General features: G+C 39.5%; 1 protein-coding gene across 11 annotated transcripts in view; it reads left to right on the top strand.

Annotated features, from left to right (window-relative positions):
- Positions 1–22,884, top strand: part of AHCYL2 (adenosylhomocysteinase like 2) — a 166,166-nt gene that overhangs the window by 120,361 nt on the left and 22,921 nt on the right. For 10 of the 11 annotated variants that reach the window (XM_053218096.1, XM_053218095.1, XM_053218100.1 and 7 more), the window contains 6 exons: positions 7,808–7,951; positions 8,604–8,704; positions 16,266–16,368; positions 17,817–17,911; positions 20,658–20,764; positions 22,062–22,178. In XM_053218096.1, the coding sequence (XP_053074071.1) occupies positions 7,808–7,951; positions 8,604–8,704; positions 16,266–16,368; positions 17,817–17,911; positions 20,658–20,764; positions 22,062–22,178 (667 nt within the window). Of the gene's footprint in view, positions 1–3,845; positions 3,977–7,807; positions 7,952–8,603; positions 8,705–16,265; positions 16,369–17,816; positions 17,912–20,657; positions 20,765–22,061; positions 22,179–22,884 lie in introns of those variants that run through there. The other variant, XM_053218103.1, reaches the window with a different exon arrangement.

The raw sequence follows: 22,884 nt of genomic DNA, 5'->3' as shown, positions 1-22,884 counted from the left end.
CCTCAAAGGCATTGGCCATTTGTGCAACAATGCCTAGTGTGTATCTGATCTAATAAGGAGCTATTTTATTTTGCTCTTCTGTTGGAATATAGTAGGAAGCTGAATGTTTGCCCTAGTTATCTCTTCACATTATAAATAGTAATATTCTTTAAAAATTTTTCATCATGACCTGAAATTTTATTTGTTCTTCACACAAATAGGAAAGTAGTATTTGTTATGTAAAGTTGAAGAAAGCTTGTTTGGGAAACTTTTAGGTTGGGTAGATTGTTATTTACACTTGTTACATTTCTCTTTTTATTCCCTTCTGCCCCCTGTAATGGAATGATGTAAATCCCTATGGATTTTTGTGTAAAGATACTGAATTGTGTACCTATCTTATTCTGCTGAAATAGCCAGTGTTGAAAATTCATGAACCAGTTATATATAATATAACTCTGGAAACCAGGGCGCCTAGGTGCCTCAGTTGGTTGGGCAGCCAACTTTGGCTCAGGTCATGATCTCACAGTTCATGAGTTCGAGCTCCACATCGGGCTCTGTGCTAACAGCTCAGAGCCTGGAGCCTGCTTCAGATTGTGTTTCCGTCTCTCTCTGCCCCTCCCCTGTTCACTCTCTGTCTCTCTGTCAAAAATAAATTAAAAAACATTAAAAAAAATTTTTTTTAAATATAACTCTGGAAACCAAAATAATTGTGAAATGTGAATTATAAAATGGTGGTTAAAATTTTAGACTGTGAGTTTATGCATATTGTTTAAAGATGGATACTAAACAACAACTGTACTAAACTTTAACACCAGCTCAGCCTTCTCCCTATACACTAGATCCACATTTCCAATTGTGTTCCTGCAGAGAAAACCAATGCCTGCCTTCCTACCGAACCCCTATATGTAAGGAGGGTACTTATAAAATAAATACTTACCTAGAAAGTGTGATTGATCTTCTCGGTTTCTAAGTGAACACATAGTTGCCTAGTATATCTCATTAGAGAGTGATACTGACTGATGTCACTCTGGAAAAAATTGGACTTTTAAGTTGAACTACTCAAAAATTGCCAACCTTATATATCCATTTAAAGATATTAAATTCAGGAGCACGGAGTCAAAATATTCTGGTGATATAAAATAATTTAAGATTGGGTGCCTGGGTGGTTCAGTCAGTTAAGTGTCTGCCTTTGGCTCAGGTTGTGATCTCACAGTTTGTGGGTTTGAGCTACGTGTTGGGATCTCTGCTGTCAGCACAGAGCCCGCTTCAGATTCTCTGTCCCCCTCACCCCTTACCCCTCCCCCACTCTTGAGTGCTCTCTCTCTCTCAAAAATAGATAAAAATTTTTAAAAAATTTTAAAAAAAGAAAAGAAAAGAACTTAAGATCAATTATTCAGCTTCCCACTGGATGCTAGAATTACCTTGATGGTATCCCTGACAAATGGCCATCTGGCTTCTTTGGGAGCATTTTAGATGATAGGGTGATTCTTGCTTTATCTAGTCATTTAGCTCTGATAAGCTCTTATATAATCCTTGGAATTTAATGATTTTACATAGAAATAAAAATCACCATTTTCAGGGCATCCCATTGTCGTGGCTATCCTCATCTGGATATATTCCAGATGAAGTATCCTTTTAAAAATATGCCTATGACTTTAATATTCCAGGTATGATCTGAAACAATCTATAGGAAGCGTTATTTCCATAAACTCGGTGCTTTAAAAATGAAACCTAAGATGACGCTTGTTTCTTTTACAGCTGTTTCAGACACACGGTTACCTCGTTTTGGTTTTGTTTTTTGTTTTTTTACATGAACAATTGGCAAGCCCTGGACTGGCAGTTAGGAGAGACCAATTTTCTAGGCTTTGATCCCTATGTGATTTGTTTGTGTGATCCTGGAAAACTCTTGTAGTTTGTGATGTTCATAACAGAGGCAATGAGAAATTATATGAGGTGCTACAGAAAAAGCTCCTAATCTATCAACGAAAACCAGGAATGATGAAATTGACTCACAGCTTTCCAAATACAGGATGATATGCAAATGCATGTCAATAAAAACTTGGAACCATTTTCAGCATACATTATCATTGAAGTGACTACAGAAATTAACATTAGAGAGCCCCAAGGATCAGTCTCTGGATCACTTCTCTGTTTATACTCTCCCACATGAGCTCATGCAGTCTCATAGGTTTAAATATTATGTATTGACATTTGATTCTCAGATTTTATCTCCACTTCAAATCTCTCCCCTATACGCTAGATCCATGTATCCAACTGCCTGCCCAGTCCTTTCACTTGATGTTTTATAGGCATCTCAAACCTCCCATGTCTTGAAAACTGAGCTCCTGAGTTCTGATCTTGCCTCGCTTATGAATATAGTTTATTCACAGCACTAGAGCCAGATTCATTCTCTTGAAATAAATAAGTCAGGTCATATCAATTCTCTGCTCTAAACCCTCCAATGGCTTCCCAGTCTCACTCTGAGTAAAGGCTAAAGATCTTACAATGGCCTACACAGCCCTCTACCCTCCCATTACATTTCTAGTCACATCGCTAGATTCCCAAACCTCCCTCCTCTTCCAGCTATACATTTCACCCCAGCCATATTAGTGGCTCCTTACTACTATTGTGTTATTTCGAAATATGCCAGGCACTTCCCTGCTTTAAGTTCTTTGCACTTGCTATTTCCTTTGCCTGGGGGGCTCTAAGATATCCTAGCTGGGTATCCTACCTCCTTCAGTTCTTAACTAAACATCACATTCTCATTGAGGCCTATTCTGGCTATTCTTAAAATTGTACAAACACCCCACCCAACATTTCCTATCAAAGTTTCTTCCTTAATTTTTCTCCACAGCACTTAATATATTTACTATGTATTTTACTAATTTATTATTGTCTTTCTCTCCTTCCTTGAATATGAGATCCATAAGAGTAGAGATTTTTGTCTTCTACTGCTCTATTCCTAGTATTTAGAAATGTTTAACCTAAGAGGTGTTTGATAAACAAATACTGATGAAAGGTGTCCCCAGACATATACTTTATATTCTTGTTGAGGTCTCTGATAATACCCTCATATACCCTCTGATATACCATATGGGTCTGATATACCCACACTCTGTATGTGAACAGCCAGAAGACTTATGACATTTCAGAAAAAATGTACCTTCCTATCCAGAGTGCTTGTTTTGCTGAAGTTACCTGGAGGCTTGGGTAGTCTATGGCCTACTCTCCCTACCTAAAGATCCTAGTGCCAAGTTTTGCCATGCTTTCATTTAGAAGCCTCTACCAGCCTTTCTCAACCAAGGTTCCTCATCAGAATCACAGAACACAGAAGAGGACTGGAGAGACTGTTTTCTCAGTTATCCAAAGGATGGTTCACAACTAGTACACTTCTAGATGGATAGAAGTAAATTGATATATTTGATGGATGCTTCAAGGCATTAGGGCTTAATTCTGGTGGAACCCAGGCTGAAAAAGGCTACTTCAATTCCTGAAATTCCTGCGTTATTCCTGAAAGTGTTTATAAGAAACAGACTTCTAGAAACTCTTTCCCTAAGCACAAAACCTCATAAAAACAGATGAATAGATGAGGCTTTTCTTCAAAATCAAACCATTCTCAGTGATCTATTTCTGAAAAAGCTGCCTTTACAGGGAGTTAATTGGTTAAAGATAAGAAAGGAAAGCTGAAGTCCCTTAGTTCATAATTGGTTCTTATAACACTTATAAAGCATTTTAAGATTTTTCCAAGTAACAAAGTTTTGTTTATTTGTTTGTATTTTGGTTGCTAACATAGCTTTTCACATATTTCTAGAGTGTTATTCATCAGTGAAATCTGCTGCACATTGACACACAGGTCCCTACTGTTATTTCCATTACCAAATGAATAGATTGGGCCTAAGAGGCATTGTCTGACTTAAAATAGTCTAATAGGACTAATTCATCCGGGAGTCTGACTGCTTCTTCTAGCAATAACCTACAATGTCACAGCTGCTAGGAGGTAAGGCTTAATCAGGCTTGAGCCATAGAACATATGTGTATGCATGTTCTATGGGATAGATTATGGATTAGTGATTCATCAAGTTATGTTTTGATTCTGGGTTATCATGAAACAAGAGAACACCCTGTGGTAAAGTTATATTATACTTTATTATAACGTTTTTATGTAGAAATTGAACCCTTTTTTGACTCTCATTTATTCATGAGGTTTTTCTGGTGGTAGTTAGGGGAAAGAGGGAGTATGGGAGAGAGAACATCTGTTATGCTCCCTGTTTTACAGTTGGATAAATTGAGAATTGGTCACAACCAATTAGAGGTAAAGCTAGAGCTAAGGTCTTAGGCTGTGCTTCAGTTGATTATTGCCTTGATGATCAGTTGTTCATTTTTAATTGAATTATAGCTCTGGTCTTCAGAGTGTGACAATTACAAACACTTTACAAATTATGCAAGCATATATATACATGTGTGTTGGCTTTCTCTAAATTTTCCTGGGAAGAAACCTTTAATACTGTCTCAAATATTAAAGTGAATGTGCTACTTTAAATATAGTGACAGAAATAAGTATGGATTCAAAAAACAAATGTCATGCTAGTTCAGACTAATCTTTCCACTGTGTTTGCAGAAGTAATACTCTCTTGATCTGGGTCTGTCAGCCATTTTGCATTCACATATTAGTACCATCTAGACAACTGATATTTTTGGTTCTCACCTGATAACAGGTCTGTATAAAGGACTCTTTGAAAACAAATCCATTGTGGCTGAAATAAAAACATTGATTGAGCTAACTATAACCAGTTGACTACTGTGAAGAAAATAAAATACGGTATTTGAGGATTTTTTTTTTAGAATAGGGAGGTGGCATAATAATTTCTTCTTGAGATAGAAGGCAAACTCAAGCCAAAAATTGGAGTGCTTCTCCTAAGGGGAAATTTTGGTGCTTATTTTTGTTGTTGTTTGTTTTGTTTTATTTTGTTTTTTACCCTGACTCATCCTTAGAAGCTAGAGAGGCAAAGGAGAGGAATGCTATTCTGGGTAGAGTGAGGACTCTGTCTCAACCTTTTTCATCATTGCCAGCCAGCCACCTGCTGCTTGGTTGGATTAGTAGATGACAGAGGTAGAAAAAAAAAGGAACAATAAATAATATTGTATGTATGTCATCCCTTTCCCATTCAAAATCCTGAAGCTGATGGGGCGCCTGGGTGGCTTAGTCGGTTAAGCATCCAACTCTTGGTTTCGGCTCAGGTCATGATCTCATGGTTTGTGAGTATGAGCCCCACATCGGGCTCTGTGCTGACAGCGCAGAGCCTGCTTGGGATTCTCTCTCTCTCTGCCCCTCGCCCGCTCACTCTCTGTCTCTCTCAAAAATGAATAAATAAAACTTAAAAATCCTGAAGCTGAGTAAGAACCTTTAAAGATGTTATTTCTGGTATTGACTTAAAAATATATGCAAAAGCCAACACTAATATCGGGTATCATTTATTCAGTATTTAATCTATACCAAGCATTGCATTAGCACTTTACTTACATTATCTCATTTAATCTTCTCAACAACTTGACTCTGACAAGTCATGTCTTCCAATTTACAATCTGCTTCATAATACATATTACAACCATAGGAAAAGAAAAACTCTAATTAATTCTGAAATGAGTCATTTCATGTCTGACTCACCCATTAGACTGAAAACTCCATGAAGATGAAGACAGCCATATTTGTTCTATATACCCAGGAATTAGACTGTGCCTGGGACATAGTAGATAACGTGATAAAAATTTGTTGAATGAACAACTGAATATGTGCATGATTGGATTCATGAATGAATTCTATTAATCTATTAACTAATTCTATTAATTCTGTTAATCTGGTTCTGGGACACCTTTATTTTATATACCCAGAAACAGAGACTGAGGCTTCAAGGTCTGTCTGACCCCAGAACACGTAACCACTATATTTAAATGGCCATTGAGGAACATAGAAATCGTCATGCCTTTGGCAAAGGATTTGAAATTTCAGGATATTCTGAATGTCAACACTTTCTTCAAAAGTGATTATACTATAAATTATGATCGAGATTAGGGATGGCCACTGCCTTTCCTCTCTCAGGTCGTAGAAGCATGGCTCCCCTAAGCCTCTAACACATAAGCTATTTCGGAGTATCGATTAGTGAAACAGATGACTGCCCGGGAAACTGTTTCTGGGCTCTGTTGCCAAAGGTACTTTGAACTCTTGCTCACCCGAGGAGGGAGAACCACAGACTTTTTGTACTGATTAGTTCCTTTCAAGAACAAAGTCTCTTTGGGGATTTACTAATTCCCTCACCTCCCTTGGCGCCCATGTTCATTCTTGTTGCCTCATGTTAGGACTTTGCTCTAGGGCAGTTTTCCAGTTCCAAGAGAGACACTCAGGCCCCTGCTGCCCAAACATCTTGTCGTGCCATGCCCGATTAGCTGGGCAAGGTCAGACTTGCCTTTTACAGCCTTCCCAGGTATAGATCCTTTGCTAAGAAATCCCAGAAATGCCATAATTCTCTGGATGTAAGTACATCAGAGCACCATAGACCTTAGGAGCTCTGAGCATTTGCAACTTTCTCCCCTTACAAGTGATGGACATACTTCTTATCCCATTGAGAGATATGTAATGCTTTATAGATAGAGCTTTATATCCCCCAACCTCCCCTCCCCCTCAAAACACAAGGGGCATCTGGGTGGCTCAGTTGGTTAAGCCTATGGTTTCGGCTGAGGTCATGATCTCATGCTTTGTGTCAGCTCTGTGCTGACAGCTCAGAGCCTGGAGCCTGCTTCGGATTCTGTGTCTCCCACTCTTTCTGCCCCTCCACTGCTCTCTCTCTCTCTCTCTCTCAAAAACAAATAAACATTTAAAACAAACAAACAAACACCACCACAACAACCACAAGAAACCTTGAGGGCTACTTAGGAAGAAACTACCCTCAGAAACTTAAACATAAGTCATGGAATGAAATTAAATCATCTAGCAAATGATTAGCAACTACAGATTTGTTTAAAAACTGAAAAGACCTCAGCTAAACATGTGAGTAGCAGCAGCAGCTGCCTGTTAGCCACAGTCAAAAGCCTTAGACTTCCCACCCTCTAGCGTATACTGCTAAATGGATTAATCATCAGAGCATTTTAGTATACCAAAAGAGGATTTATCCACTTCTTTGGGAACCTGAAATGCCTGCTGCTGGATCCACTGAGGCCAGCAAGAAGGGAGAGCACACTGAATACTTCATTGTCAATATCTAATTGGGTCTGCAGGCATAGTTCAGCCTCATCAGAGCGAGTTCTGAAAAGAAAGCTCTGTTATGTCAGACAAACACTTTTTGTGTGGTTCTTAATTACTTTCCCATGGGTTCCTTGTTTTCTAGGTCTTATCTGTTCAATTACTGTACTAAAACACAAATTACATCAGGCATCTAAGCAGCAGACAAAAAGGGCAGCTAGGATCCCAGAAACCCATAGGTTAATGACCATGATCTTGCATTAAGAACTTCAACCTATTGCTACCATGGTGTAACCTCTCTCGTTTTGCATATTCAAGGACCTCTCATGTTCTGAAGATCATTAGCCCTGGGTAGTTAATGCTATCCAAGGGGAACGTCTTTGGCAACCTCTCTCAGCTTCTTCTTTCTGACCTGTGGATAGCACTTTCCATAGGAGGTGGTGGACCCAGCTCCATGGTGCCATTTAGGTGCCCACCATTTAGGTATACATCTGTATGGTGCTGGATGACTAGAGAAGCCTCAGTTCACCCCACGGTGTAGAATTTCAGAGGAAGCCATTTGTTTCCCTGAGGGCTTTTTATCTGTCATTTCAGCGGCTTCATATACAGATAGCTCTGATGATGAGACATCTCCCAGGGACAAGCAGCAAAAGAACTCTAAGGGAAGCAGTGACTTCTGTGTCAAGAACATCAAACAGGCAGAGTTTGGACGAAGAGAAATTGAAATCGCTGAACAAGGTAAAGAAAGCAAGCACCTGTTCTTTTTCATGCTGCCCGTGTCTTTTTGTCCGTGTTAATCCCTTTTTATGTCCTGGGGTCTAGTTGCTTGTGAAATTTAAGAGTGGTTTTAAAGAGGGGTGCCTGGGTGGCTTAGTTGGTTAAGCGTCTGACTCTTGATTTCCACTCAGGTCATGATCTCACAGTTCGTGAGTTCGAGCCCCCGAGTCAGGCTCCTCACCGACAGTGCAGAGCCTGCTTGGGATTTTCTCTCTCTTACCCTCCCCCAATTGCCCCCTCTCTCAAAGTAAATAAATAAATCTAAAAAAAAAGGAATGGTTTTAAAAAATACTTAAAAGAAATCTGAACTTAGGGAACACTGTGGGGAAGGAGTGTACTCTGGTAGGTCTATAAGGAACCCCTATACCAGGAAAAGGCAGAGAGAATGGATGAGTAAGACTGGGAGATGGGGAGTCAGAACTCTGGAGCATTTGCCTTTGGAAGTCTCTTATAAAAGAAAAATCAGATTCAATGTCTTGATTCCTTAAGGAACCCAATCTAACAACCTGACCGGGGGAAGAATCTTACTTTAAGAGAATAAGTTCTTCTGTTTATTCTTTCTCTCTCATTCCCTCCTCTCTAATAGTGCTGTGTATGTATTGTGCCTTTTCAGAAATGCCTGCACTGATGGCTTTGAGGAAGAGAGCTCAAGGAGAAAAACCTTTGGCTGGAGCCAAAATTGTGGGTTGCACACACATCACTGCTCAGACTGCTGTGAGTCCTTTTTCTTTCTCCACATAATAATAGTTAATAATAGCCACCAGCTATTGAGTGCTTGCAAAATGCCAAGTAGTAGGTTAAGAGCTTAACAAGTATTAAGTCATTAATCCTTGTGATGGCCATGTAAAGCAGGTATTCTTGTTTCTACTTTACAAACGAGGAAAGTAAGGCTCAGGGTGTTTAAGTAATTTGTCTGAGGTTATACAGCAAGTAAAATCATAGAATCCAGGTTTGAACTTCAATTCGTCTGACTCCCAAGTTTATGCTTTCTCTGTGCTACACTGCTTCCCCTTGTCTTGCCTTCCAATGTCATTTCCATAAGGCAGCTCTCTTAGATTGCTTTCAGCTGCAAGTAAAAGAACCTGATTCAACCTGACTCATACCTAAAGGAACTGATTATATTACATAGCTAGGAGTTCAGAGGTAAGGTGGACTTCAAATTTAGGATCTCAAGGCTCCAGTTTCATCTATCTGTAATTTTCTTGGAGCTCCCTTTTCACTTGCTTACTTCATTCTCAGGCTCATAGCAAGTTGATTACAGCTCTTTAAGCCATCACAGACTGACATGAAGAGTAGGAAGGACCATTTCTTCTTCTCCCCCAAAAGCAAGTAAATCTTTCCCAGAAGTCTTCCAGGATATTCCATCATGTGTCATTGAACAGAACAGGGTCACATACCCATGGCCCACCAGTCCTGGCAAGGGGACCGGGGTTACCATGATTCATTTAGACTAGTGATTCTTAACCCTATCAGATTCAGTGTCTCCTCTTTATAAAACATATTTTTGCAATGCCTCTGTATTATCTTAAAATGAAATTCAAATATAACATACCTCAGTACATATAATTTTTAAAAAATTGATATAAAATCTTAACTGAAATATGAAGGAGGAATAGAGGAAAAGTAATTTGTAAAGAAATAATGTGTATTTCCGTATGTAAATGCTTGGGCACAAGTATAGTGGAATACTCAGATATTTGTACTTCCTCATAGCATTATTTGAATGAGAATGCCACAAATGTAGATAGAAATGTGTTACTGATTCTAAGGCATCAGAGTGACATTGCCAAATTATACGATTTTCTGAATCATATTATAATAAACTATAAACTTTTTATAAATCTCTGAACAGCAACAATAACAAGTGTGTGTTTGCTCTTAATTTACACGAGTGTTACATTCCTGGGAAAGCTATTACTATTTTGTATTAAAACTACAAGAGTATTTTTTGTTAGTGTGTAAGGTGGAATAAGGTTCTAAACTTAGATCATTATAAATAGGTTTCTCACCCTTGTGAACTTTCATTGGAACATTTGAAAACTGCACTAAAGGTGGCATGGTTTTTGTTGTAAGAGACTGTCCTGCACTTTCAACATGTCAAAATCTCTGGTCCTGATCACTCAATGCCAGTAGCATTCCCCTCCCGACTATTGTGACAATCAAAAATGCCCCCGCAGTTTTCCAGAGCTCCTCTGTTGAGAATCACTGACTCAGAGCCATCGTCAAAGACGTAAGAGATTGAATTGCCAACCATAATGAAAACACTACAGAAAATTGGTGTATTGAGAAATGGTCTGAAATCATTTATATGATTTATAAGACTCAGGTCATCTGTATGGTTAGATCGACTTTCAACAGAGTGTCTCCTGAAGCATAACACTTATTTATATGGCCACATTCCTGATTAAGAACAGAAGAGAGTCCTTAAGACCCAGGCAGCTACTGTTATGATCTTTACCATGAGACTTTTCCATATTACATGTTCTCTAAGGAAAAAAATACCTTGATTACCCCAAATTAATATAATAAATTGAAAAGCTGTCTCTTTTTGGAGCTACAGACTAATAAATCAAGGCAGAAACACTCTTGGAATCTTTTTTGGGCTTCCCTAGTCAGTGACATGAGACTTCAGTGTGGTGGCTTAAAATAGTAAGTGCTTCTGTACTGTCTCATGTTGCTAAATTGTATCTAGTTTCTTTTTTACCCCCTGGGTCACCAAACATTACCACCTTTCAAGGCTCCCTTCTACTTTCTCTTGAATGGAATAATCAAAATTAGTTTACCAGTTTTAATATTATTTCACAGTTTCCTCCCCACATTTTTTTCTTTTTCCTTTAAACAAATAATCACACAGGGGTGCCTGAGTGGCTCCATCAGTTAAGCATGTGACTCTTGATTTCAGCTCAGGTCATGATCTCATGTTTGTGAGTTCGAAGCCTGAGTTGGGCTCTCCACTGACAGTGTGGAGCCTGCTTGGGATTCTCTGTCTCCCTCTCTCTCTGCCCCTCCCCTGCTCGCACACTCTGTCCCTCAAAACAAATAAATAAAAATAAAAATAAATAATAACAACAAAGGAATTTTTACATTGTTTTGTTTTTAATCTCCATTTTCTTTTTCTGATTACAAAAGGAGTTAATGTTCATTTTATAATGCTAAACATTACCATACTCTGTAACGTAAAAAGACAGTCTCCTATGATCCCATGTTCCAGAAATAACTATCATAGTTAGTTAATGGTTTCCTATCCATGTTTCCAATAGACTTGGATCTATTTATATTTTTTAGGCATGTTTCCCTGGTTCCTTCTAATAACCAGATTCCTTTGCTACTGTCTCTAAACAGTCATGATTGAAAGTCAGGTTAAGCCAGCTTCTAAGCTCTGTCTTCCTTCCACTCCTACCTGCCTTCACTCCTGTTTGAGCCCTAACAGCTAGCACTCTTTACTTAGAATTCTTTTTTTAAATATTTATTTATTTTTGAGAGAGAGAAAGAGAGAGAGAAAGAGAGAGAGAGTGCATAAGCAGGTGAGGTGCAGAGAGAGAGGGGGACAGAGGATCTGAAGCAGGCTGCTCCCTGACACAAAGAGCCACACACATGGGGCTTGAACTCAAACTTGACTGTGAGATCATGACCTGAGCTGAAGTCAGACACTCAACAGACCAAGCCACCCAGGCACCCAGCATGATTTTTTTTTTAATTTAATTTATTTATTAAAAAAATTTTTTTTAATGTTCATTTATTTTTGAGAGAGAGAGAGAGAGCACACGTACATGCACAAGCTGGGGAGGAGCGGAGAGAAAGGGACATACAGAATCCAAAGCAGACTCCAGGCTCTGGGCTGTCAGCACAGAGCCCAACACGGGGCTGGAACTCACTGACTGTGAGATCTTGACCTCAGCCAAAGTTGGACGCTTAACCGACTGAGCCACCCAGGCGCCCCAAGTTTGTTTTTTTTAATTAGACCATAATTAGAATTTTTACTTAGCATTGAAATATGAGAAAATACAAGTTTTACAACATGAAAAGTACCAGTACTCAGAGTTAACTACTGTCAGGAAATTTTAAAACAGGTTTTTTAAAAGATTTTTTCCCCAAAGTTTATTTATTTTTGAGAGAGAGAAACATAGAGAGCAAGCAGGGAAGGGGCAGCGAAAGAGAGGGAGATGGACTCCCAAGCAAGCTCCACGCCGTTGGCACAGAGCTTAATGCAGGGCTCAAACTCAGAAACCGTGAGATCATGATCTGAGCCAAAACCAAGAGTCTGATGCTTAACCAATTGAGCCACCCAGGCGCCAAAAACAAGTTTTTTTAACCAAAGCTTTATTTTTGTGAAAATAGTTAATAATCAAAGCAGTAGGTGGTATACTACTTTCTTTAAAAGAATCCTATGTCTATCTTATATATTGAAGTTAAAAGTAAATCAGGATCAAATTGGCAGAATAAATTTTTAAAATAATTTTTAAAAATAGTTTTTAATTTGAAATAAACACAGATTTGTAAAGTTGTAAGTAGAGTACAGGTCACTTTTTTTCTTAGCCATTTGAGAGTAAGTTGCCAACCTGATGCTCCTTGACCCACAAATACTTTAATGTATATTTTCTACATACAAGGACATTCTCTCATATGACCAGTACAACTATTCAAAATTAGGAAATTAACATTGATTTATATTACCATCTAATCCTCAGACCTTGTATGAATTTTACTAGTTGTCCCAGTATTATATTTTATAACCCAAAGATCCAGTCCCTAGTTACACATCTCGTTAAACGTCATCCCCTTTTAGTCTCCTTTAGTCTGGAACATTTCATCAGTCTTTCTTTGACTTTCATGACCTTGACCTTTTTGAAAATTGTAGATGAATTATTCTATAGATTGTGCTCAATTCCAGTTTTCCTGATACTTTCTCATTATTAAATTCGGGATATGCATTTATGGTAGGAAATGATGTTCCATTTTTTTTCATTGAATCTTATCAGGTGGCACATTGATTTAGATTTGATTTATCATTTGTCAAGATGATGTTCATTTTGATCGTTTGCTTGAGGTAGTGTCTGCTAGACTTTTCCACTGTAAAAGTTATTTTTCCCTCTTTGTAATTAAAAAGTATTTTGTGAAGTAGTAATATGAAACTATGTAGATATCCCATTCTTCATCAGGCTTTCAGTTTATTCATTTATTTACTTATTTTTATTTGTATGAATCATTATTTCCTATTTTATTTAATGCATTATGATCCATTACTATCACTATTTATTATGATGCTTAAATTGTTCCAAACATCCTGGTGGAGTCCCTTTAGTCTGGCTTCTGTGGCTTTTTGTCTTTTGACATATCCTTCTCATTCTTTGAGCACTTACTTGCTTCTAGTATAAGATTATCTAAGCTCATCTTGTACATTCTCTGCCCTAACCCCGGAATCAGCCATTTCTCCAAGGGGCCTGGTTCCTTTTAAAGGATCTGGACGCTATTGTATTTTTTGCCATTGGAATATCATTTTTCCTGGATCTTCTTTCATTTCGTATTTTGGAAAATAATTGCCCACTAACTCTTCATATATTTCTTTTGCCCTGTTCTCTCCTTCTCCTCATACTATTCCAGTTACATGTATGTTAGACATTTGATAATGGCCCATAGATCTTGGATGCTCTGTTCTTGGATGCTCTGATTTTTATTCCCTACTCTTTTTTCTTTCTGTATTTCAATTTGGTGATTTTTATTGATCTATCTTCAAGTTCACTGATTCTATCCTCAGATATGCCTAGTCTGATGATGAGCCTGATGAAAGAATCCATAATCTCTAATACCTATTAACATGTTTTCTGACATTTCTATTTGACATATTTTTATTGTTTCCATCTCTCTGCTGAAATTTCCTATCTGTTCATGGATGTCATCCATCTTTTCACTAGACCACTTAATATAAACATGTTAATTACAGCTAATTTAAAGTTTTATTTATTATAGCTAATTTAAACATTTAGTTCATCTTAGAGGCTTGTTCTCTTGAATATTGTATTTCTTGACAATGGGGAGGATTCCACTTTTTTGTGTGTCTTGAAATTTTTTTTTAAATTTATTTTCAAGTTAGTTAACATACAGTGTAGTCTTGGCTTCAGAAATAAAACCCAGTGATTCATCTCTTCCATATGACACCCAGTGCTCATCCCGAAAAGTGCCCTCCTTAATGCCCATTTAATCGACCCCTGCCAGTGTGTCTTGAAATTTTATCTTGAATGGTAATTTGTTAGTTTCCATTATTGTCATGAACTTGGTTGGATTTCAATTATTGTTCTGCACCATAGACCTCAAATTGCTCCAGTAGTGGGCAGCTGTTACATTGTGATTTGAGGTTAACGGAAGGTTCTTCTCAGTGTTTTGGCTTCAGTCTCAGCTTTCAGTTGCCTCTACACATGCTTGCCACAGGGGTGGGGGAAAGGGGGTGTCATCTCCCTCTTCAGATACATGCCCCACCTGCTGCACTAGGCTGCTGCTCTTTGTTTCCTAGAGCTTGGCTCATGGTGAGGGCAGGTAGGGTTCTTGCATCTCCTGGTCCAGCCTCAGTCTTAGGTCTCTGTGAGGTGGGGCTTTTTCATTGTTCCTGCCTCTTCTTTCCATAGCAGCCAAATTTTGCCTTGTGTCTGTGATAGGTCTTGTGCAAGAGATATTTTCCTGCCTTTCCTGGAGAAGTAGCAGATCTTTAACAGTCATACCTTGTTTTATTGCACTTCACAGATAATGGCATTAAAAAACTTTTTTTTTTAACATTTATTTATTGTTGAAAGACAGAGAGGGGCGCCTGGGTGGCGCAGTCGGTTAAGCGTCCGACTTCAGCCAGGTCACGATCTCGCAGTCCGTGAGTTCGAGCCCCGCGTCAGGCTCTGGGCTGATGGCTCAGAGCCTGGAGCCTGTTTCCGATTCTGTGTCTCCCTCTCTCTCTGCCCCTCCCCCGTTCATGCTCTGTCTCTCTCTGTCCCAAAAATAAATAAACGTTAAAAAAAAAAAAAAAAAAGAAAGAGAGAGACAGAGTGCAAGCTGGGGAGGGGCAGAGAGAGAGGGAGACAGAATCTGAAGCAGGCTGTAGGCTCTGAGCTGTCAGCACAGAGCCCAATGCGGGGCTCGAACCCACGAACTGTGAGATCATGACCTGAGCCAAAGTTGGACACCCAACTGACTGAGGCATCCCAAAGTATTTTTTAAATTAAGGTATGTACAGTGTGCTATCGCACACTCAATAAGTTGCAGTATAGTGTAAACATAACTTTTATATGCACTGGGAAACCAAAACATTCATTTGGCTTGCTTTATTGTGATATTCACTTTATTGTGGTAGTCTGGAACCTGCAGTTTCTCTGAGGTGCCTGTACTTTGTGTCAGTGCAAGGTCCTGGGCCCAAGAAGGCTTACTTCTCTCCAAGGAGCAGGGAGTTTTTGCTTCCACTCTTCCCCAGAAGCAGTGGATCTTTGTCTGGTCCCTGACTGCAGGCATAATTTCTGCTCCTCTTCCTTTAGCTTAAGACTTTTGCTTCCTATGAGAGAAGAGCGTGGCAAAGTGCCTGTTTTTGAGCACAGCTGATCAGGTCCTTGCCCCCCAGTCTTTCTTGTGAGCGCTGGGTGGAAGCCCCTGGAAAAGAGCTTGCGTGTGAGTGTGAAATCTCCTTGTGCCTAGGGTTATTAGAAATTCCAAACTGACATACTTTCCCACACTCAGCCTTTACTATTCATTGAATTCTAGCTTTTTTTTTTTTTTCTCCTCCTGTGTGGCACCCACATCTTCCTCCCATGCTCTGTCAGAGGTGAAACAGTGTGTTCCCTGTCTCCTTAAAGGGATTTGTCACTTTGGAGTTCAGTGCACTTGGTTGCTTTATAACAGCTCTTTGATGGGCTCAAGAAAAGTTAAGGTTTTATAGATTACTTGGCTGTTGTTAGGATTGGAGCTTTTCTTGCAGCTTCCTTACGGAGAAGCAGAACTGTAAAATTTGTGGTTTTTCAAAAATGTTTTGGCTCTAAAATCCTTGGTTTAATTAAGTCTTATAAGGAGGCCCAATATATTAAATAGGCAGAAGAGCATTGAGCTCAGCTGGAGCCTTCCCCCATGCCTACCCCAACCATTGCCCTCTACTCAAAACACGGAAGGATTTCTGTAGGGCACAGTTTGAAAATCACTGGCCTTAGCTATTCCTGATATATTTTCTCAATGTCAGATATATAAACTTAATTTCCCTGACCAGTGGTTTGGCCAGCCTTGCTCATCCCCTGCTTTCTCTTTAATACAGGTGCTTATGGAAACCCTGGGTGCGCTGGGGGCACAGTGCCGATGGGCAGCCTGCAACATCTATTCCACTCTCAATGAAGTGGCTGCTGCTCTAGCAGAAAGTGGTAAGATTGGTTTTGCTTGTATTCTGTGTCTTTGGCTAAAGTAAGTCTCTGAAAAGTTCCACGGGTTCAATATAAACCTTTAAGGAAGTTAAACATTAAAGTTGCTGTCTTGGGGGAAATGGATGCCTATTCTTGATGAGTTTGCTCTCCTGGGCTTCTCTTGTTAAATATGATGAAGGTAACTCTGTTGTTTTACAGTTGGCAAATATCTTCTTATGTCTAATATTCCCTTATCAGTTAATTCTTTGCCTTGACTTGCTCATATTAGAACACTAGTGAACACTACTCGTTGTCTGAAGCAATATGGATTAGAAAAGAAAGTGCTTCAGGCATAGTTTTGTGGTCCTGCTGGTTTTTTCAGCAGTTTGCCCTGATTTAATGTTTGGTGTTTCTGCTTCAGAAGCAGTAAAAAGGACTTGACCTGGCAGATTAATATTTGATCACAGTGGCTCCTGACACAGGAAGGACGAAAGAAATGGAGAAATTTGGACTTTGCCAGTTTCTTGCCTTCGCTCTGTGACAGCATAGCACAGATCAGAGTACCAAATGCCTGTGGCTTCAGAGCTCTTGAGAAATGCTGGGAAAGCTCTGTAATGCATGCATGTCTCTCCTGCTAGCACTTTAGTATTTCATTTGTTCTTTCATTTATATTCATTCATTTATACAATTTTTACTAATGTACAAAATAGGTATATAAATGTGCAGAGATATTAAATATATAGCCCAATGATTTGTACATAAGCATTCTTTTTTTTCTCTTCAACAAATACTTAATGACCTACTCTAAGAGATATAAGGACAAATGAGACTATGTCTTTGCCCTAAGAATCTTATATTGTGGTTGAGAAGAAAAGACACATATGCAAGTAATGATAATACAAGGGTATATATGGTAAATGCCACAACAGATCAGAAATCTACATTCAGTGCACAAGCAAGCGGCTTGTAAAAGTTCAGATTCCATGAGCAATCCCTTGGAGCTGAGTTAATCAGGCTTTGTTAGAAACGTGACACTTAACTGGGCTATGACAACATTTTAACAGACAGAGAAGAGTGTAAGGGTTTTCCTGATGAAGAAGATGGGATGACTAAAGTTTAGATGCAGGAAAGATCAAAGTGTGGTTGGGAAATGGTGAGACTTCCAGTTTGACTGGGTCAAGAAGTACTTACTTCTTGTCTCTTCTTTTTTCCCTTAATTCATATTTTTAGCATCCATCATACTCTTGTGCCTCTTGTTTGTCCTCTTTTGTATATTAAAAGCAAAATGACCACCAGAGACAAAGGAGTGGATGAAGGGGCTGAAGACCATGTTCATCAGTGAAGAAAGTCAAGCCAAGGAGTAGAGCAGAATGAGAGAGTTTGGAAATGGGGAAAACCAGCATCTTGTCAAAATTTAGAGGCAGCCCTTTTTTCAGGCTTTAATAGTTTCTCTTTGTTCCCTTTCTCAGGATTTCCTGTCTTTGCCTGGAAAGGAGAATCAGAAGATGACTTTTGGTGGTGCATTGATAGATGTGTGAATGTGGAGGGTTGGCAGCCAAACATGGTGAGTTAGATTTCTACTAGCACAATTCCTGAGGGATCTGGTGGGGACAGAGTAGGGGGCCCTGGCAGGGGAGAGGGTGTCTCAACAGGAAGGAAGCAAAATGCTTCCTTTTCTATCTGATGTACCTGTGCTTCCAGCACAACTGTGGGCTTATGTTTAGGGTACCCCGAGAATATTGAACTTAGCCTCAAAGTGCTATAATTGTTGGTGCTGATCTTAGAAGCATTTATATTCATCAGCAACATTAAAATACTGCTCAGGGTTCACACGTGGCTGTCTCAAAAGCAAGGTTAATGAGTTACCATCCCCTTCTACTGCTTACCTCCCGTCCAACAACAGTAATCCAAATGTGCACACACACACACACAGCTCCTGTGGTGCTTAGCGTTTCTCTAGAGTCACATGCTGAATTTATAGTAAACCTGAAGAGATCCCAAGTTCAAATTTCTTCTCTTTATTCTGTACTTGAAGAAAGACGACTAGGCAAAGAGAAGCTTGGGGTTATTTCGCTTCATGTTATTTGTGTTTCATTTTTGAAAAAATCAGGTTCTTGAAGGCTTATAGCACATTAGATTTCACTGAGAAGCAAAAAGCTGCACAAAATATGAGGCACTCCTACTTCATAAGCATTTCTGTGTATGAAAGAGAGGAGAAATTAAGGACTCAACTGGAAAAAGAAGCCTTGATGCTCTACTCCAACTATTGCTTGCTAATTGCAGAGCAGGCCTCACTTGGTGCACAAGGAGAGAAGCATCCTCTTTCTGGATTCTGGATCCAGGTTACATTGCACCGTGTGCTGGTGTGAGGAAGCTGGGTTAATAGCCTGCTTAAAGGGAGGGAGGAATCAGCTGTGAGATGAGTCAGCTCATTCCCACAGAGTTAACTGGGACTGGAAGGAGTTTGACTGACCGAAAGGAGATACGCCAGAGGGTTTCTATGGGGAATAAAGCATTAATTTTAGAGTGGAGAATTTAGGGAGGACACAGGATTGCAACCAGAGAGCATTTACAGACTATAGGGCCAGGACAAACTGCTGGAAAAACTGATGAAGAAACTAAGCAAAGATAAAAACCATTGTCACTCCAGCAAATAGAGCCCATTCCTCTAGGGATCCTATCGAGATCTAGTACTTTTACTTGCTTTCCAACCTCAGGAAGATTCCCTGGTGGCAAGAATTTTCTGCAATAGAATACCATGGTGAGAATTAGGGGCTACCTTCATTAAATAAATCTGAGGGATAGCAACCACCTGCCTGTATTAGATCCCTCTGTTAAAAGAAAAGTGGACCAGAATAGTGGGACTTAAGACACAGAGTTTCCAGTTGCTCAGGCTTTTATGCCTCTGGTCTTTTATGTGGGTAGGGGTCCGAAACCCTGTTCTGAGGGTTTCTACTGGGAGAAAATGGAGCATTAACTTTTAGAATGAAGCAAATGTATTTTAATGAGAGTCTTGCCTTGGATCCCTGCTCTCAAACAAACTTCAGTTAAGTCAGAGAAACAAGATGGGGAGCAAGCCTAGAAGCACAAAAAGAGCTTAGGTGCTCGACATGAGGTGGGGGAATTTGTGTACCCAGGAGTCCAGGGTGGCACTGGGGGCACTTGTGGTAGAGTTGATATTTGATGAGACTCCACAATGGGTGCATGCCAGTAGGGGGCAACGCAGTTCTGTGAGGACGTCACAGGGATAACGATTTGGAAAGTCCTGCTAAGCCTTTCTGACAGCTCGGTGAAGGGCTGAATGAAGTGCCACAGCCTAGGGCCTAAGAGCGTTCTAAGCTGGTCTTTCTTTAGCTTATTTATAATTCAAAAACTTTCCTCTGCCGATTAAAGCTCCAGTGGGCATGGCATTGTGTTTATCTTTAATCCCAACCTGAAATGGTGATGAGCTGTTCAGAGGCATGCTTGCACACCTACATGCTGCACAGTTCCCAAGTTATTTTTAATTTGGTTTATAAAGAGTGTGAGGTTTCGCTAGGCAAAACCCTTCCGTGCTGCCTGATATCTTGGGTAGGATAGTGCCTATGCTTTGGGAGAAGTGAAGGATCAACAAATACAGTTTTATAAGCCATTGTTCTGGGAGGGAGACTAATTATCTGGCTTTATTTAAACTAAGCTTTGACTGACTATAATTGAAGTCCTGAATGTAACTGGTAGAAATATGCCGATATCAAGGTCAGGCTTTCTAAATATCTACAGTGCATTTAAGAACTAGTTGTCGGGGCGCATGGGTGGCTCAGTCGGTTAAGCATCTGACTTCGGCTCAGGTCATGATCTCGCGGTCCGTGAGTTCGAGCCCCGCATCAGGCTCTGTGCTGACAGCTCAGAACCTGGAGCCTGTTTCGGATTCTGTGTCTCCGTCTCTCTCTGACCCTCCCCCGTTCATGCTGTCTCTCCCTGTCTCAAAAATAAACAAACGTTAAAAAAAAAATTAAAAAAAAAAAAAAAGAACTAGTTGTCTAGATAACCACTTCAGCTCTTAGTTCATAAGAAAATCCTCCTTGCGTTGCTGTGTATTGTGTGGGAAGGTCATTTGGCTGTGAGAATTACAGTGACCTTTTACCCTTTGTTGCCTTTTACTTCAGGGTAATGACTGGTCATTATATTGGTTTTAAGTTACTTTGCATAACCCTATGGGAAATTTGAAATATCTGTAAATTGGCAGAAATTGGGATAAAAGACCCAGAGCAACACCGGAAACCCTGAGCCTTCAGCAAAATAAATGATATTGTTGATGCTTATTATTGCAGATATTGGATGATGGAGGGGATCTTACTCACTGGATTTATAAGAAGTATCCTAATATGTTCAAAAAAATCAAGGGCATAGTGGAGGAGAGTGTCACTGGAGTCCACAGGTAAGATTTGACATGGGCATACCTGGTTTTATGCAGCCTAGGTATATACTCTGATAATCACATACCTGTAGAGTACATTATGTTAAAAATTGGAACCTGCTATGAGGTGATGAGATCTGAGTCTGAACACTTGTTTTTTTAATTAACAATGCAAATAACAAACCTAAAATTGGGAGTGGGGGACAGGTAAGGCAACAAGTGTGGTCCTCATGTTTTCTAGTCATTGTAATGCAATGACTGCTTGTCCTTTTTAGATGAATTCGTTTTTTCCATAGATGTTGATTTAACTTGTACAACGAGCCAGGAACTTCTCTAGGAACTGTGCTAGGGATCTAGCAGTGGGCAAAATAGACAAAAACCTGGGTCCTCATAGAGCTTACATTTTGACTTAGAGAACAAGGATTTAGTGTTCTGTTTCTCAAATGAGCAGTAATTTTCTGAGTAACATTGAAACCGTTTCCATTTACTGTTATTCACTCAACAAGAACTGAAGGTATGAAATGAAAGTTTTAGGGAAGTGAATTCTGATTAAGCGACGGTCTCTGCTTCAATATATTGTGATCTTTTTTAACATACCAGACCTTCAGACTCTTAGGGATGAATTTTGAATAAACACCTGTTTCTAATTTTTAGTTGCTACAACTTAAAATGAAACTTATATATAGGTATACATATTTGTAGATATTTGTATTGAGATGATAAAATTGAGACTATTTGAAAGTTAAAATTGTTGCATTAGAGTAGTGGGATTAAACAGTACTTAAAGTTACTCTTTATATAACTTAAAGGGGGAAGTAAAAGTAAGCAATATATTTTTTTAATGTTTATTTCCTTATTTTGAGAGACAGCACGCGTACAAGCGTGAGCAGGGGAGGGGCAGAGAGAGGGAATCCCAAGCAGGCTCAGTGCAGAACCCAAAGCCGGGCTCCATCTCACGAACCGGAAGATCATGACCTGAGCCATGACCTGAGCCAAAATCAAGAGTCAGACGCTTAATCAACTGAGCCACCCAGGTGCCCCAATAAGCAATTTAAAATTTTACATTTTAATACTTGAAATTTAGAGGTGGGTCAAAGATTTTCCTCACATGCCTTGTGACTAAGATCTTTATTTCTAAGCTGTGTACAGACTCTAGAAAGGTAGTCTTTATTTCTCTATGTGCACCTAATGGAATGAAACTAGTGTCTCATGCTCTGATGCCTACCCAATCAACATATTTCTGTAATTTGTTACGAGACTGGCAGTAGATTGCATTATCTCACGGTTTTGTGTTCTTCTTGATGTCCCTCATCCTCAGGCTGTACCAGCTATCTAAGGCCGGGAAGCTGTGTGTTCCAGCCATGAATGTCAATGACTCTGTCACCAAACAGAAATTTGACAACCTCTACTGTTGCCGTGAATCCATTCTAGATGGGTAATGTTTTATTATCTTTGGAATGAACTTGAGTTGTTGAATTGAGGTTCTCAGTGTTTTGGTTTTGGTTATTTCTGGAAATGATTCATGTAGCATCTCTGGATCTATCACCATATAATACTTGATATTTTATAACCCAGATCTACCATTGCTATCCCCATTACAAGCACATCTATTGTACTTAAAAAGTCAAACTGGCCTCTATTTATTGGTGCAAAGTTTGTGACCCTATCAGTCCTGCAAGACAGTAACTAAAGTCCTAAACAGCTGGATATCTTTGATGATTTGGGAAAAGGTTCCTAGTATTCCTATTTTCGGTCACATTACCAGTTTTTAAACTCCAACTAGCATGGGGCACCTGGGTGGCTGAGGCGGTTAAGTGTCTGACTTTAGCTCAGGTCATGATCTCGTGGCTCGTGAGTTAAGTCCTGCCTGAGGCTCTGTGCTGACAGCTCAGAGCCTGGAGCCTGCTTCGGATTCTGTGTCTCCCTCTCTCTCTGCCCCTTCCCTGCTCATGGTCTGTCTTTCTCTCTCTCAAAAATAAACAAACTTAAAAAAAATGTAAACCCCAACTAGCATATAATTCTCTGGCCATCTGAAAAATTGTGTTGAGCAAAGAGTCCATCCCAGAAGCATTTCAAGTTTTTCAAATCTATAAGGACTGCAAATCTGACAAAATTTACTTAGATATATTCCAGATACTGTA

This window comes from Acinonyx jubatus, chromosome A2 (genome assembly GCF_027475565.1).
Source record: "Acinonyx jubatus isolate Ajub_Pintada_27869175 chromosome A2, VMU_Ajub_asm_v1.0, whole genome shotgun sequence".
Taxonomy (NCBI): Eukaryota; Metazoa; Chordata; class Mammalia; order Carnivora; family Felidae; genus Acinonyx; species Acinonyx jubatus.
Note: the sequence above shows the minus strand (reverse complement) of the source record. Positions and strands in the feature narration are given on the sequence as shown.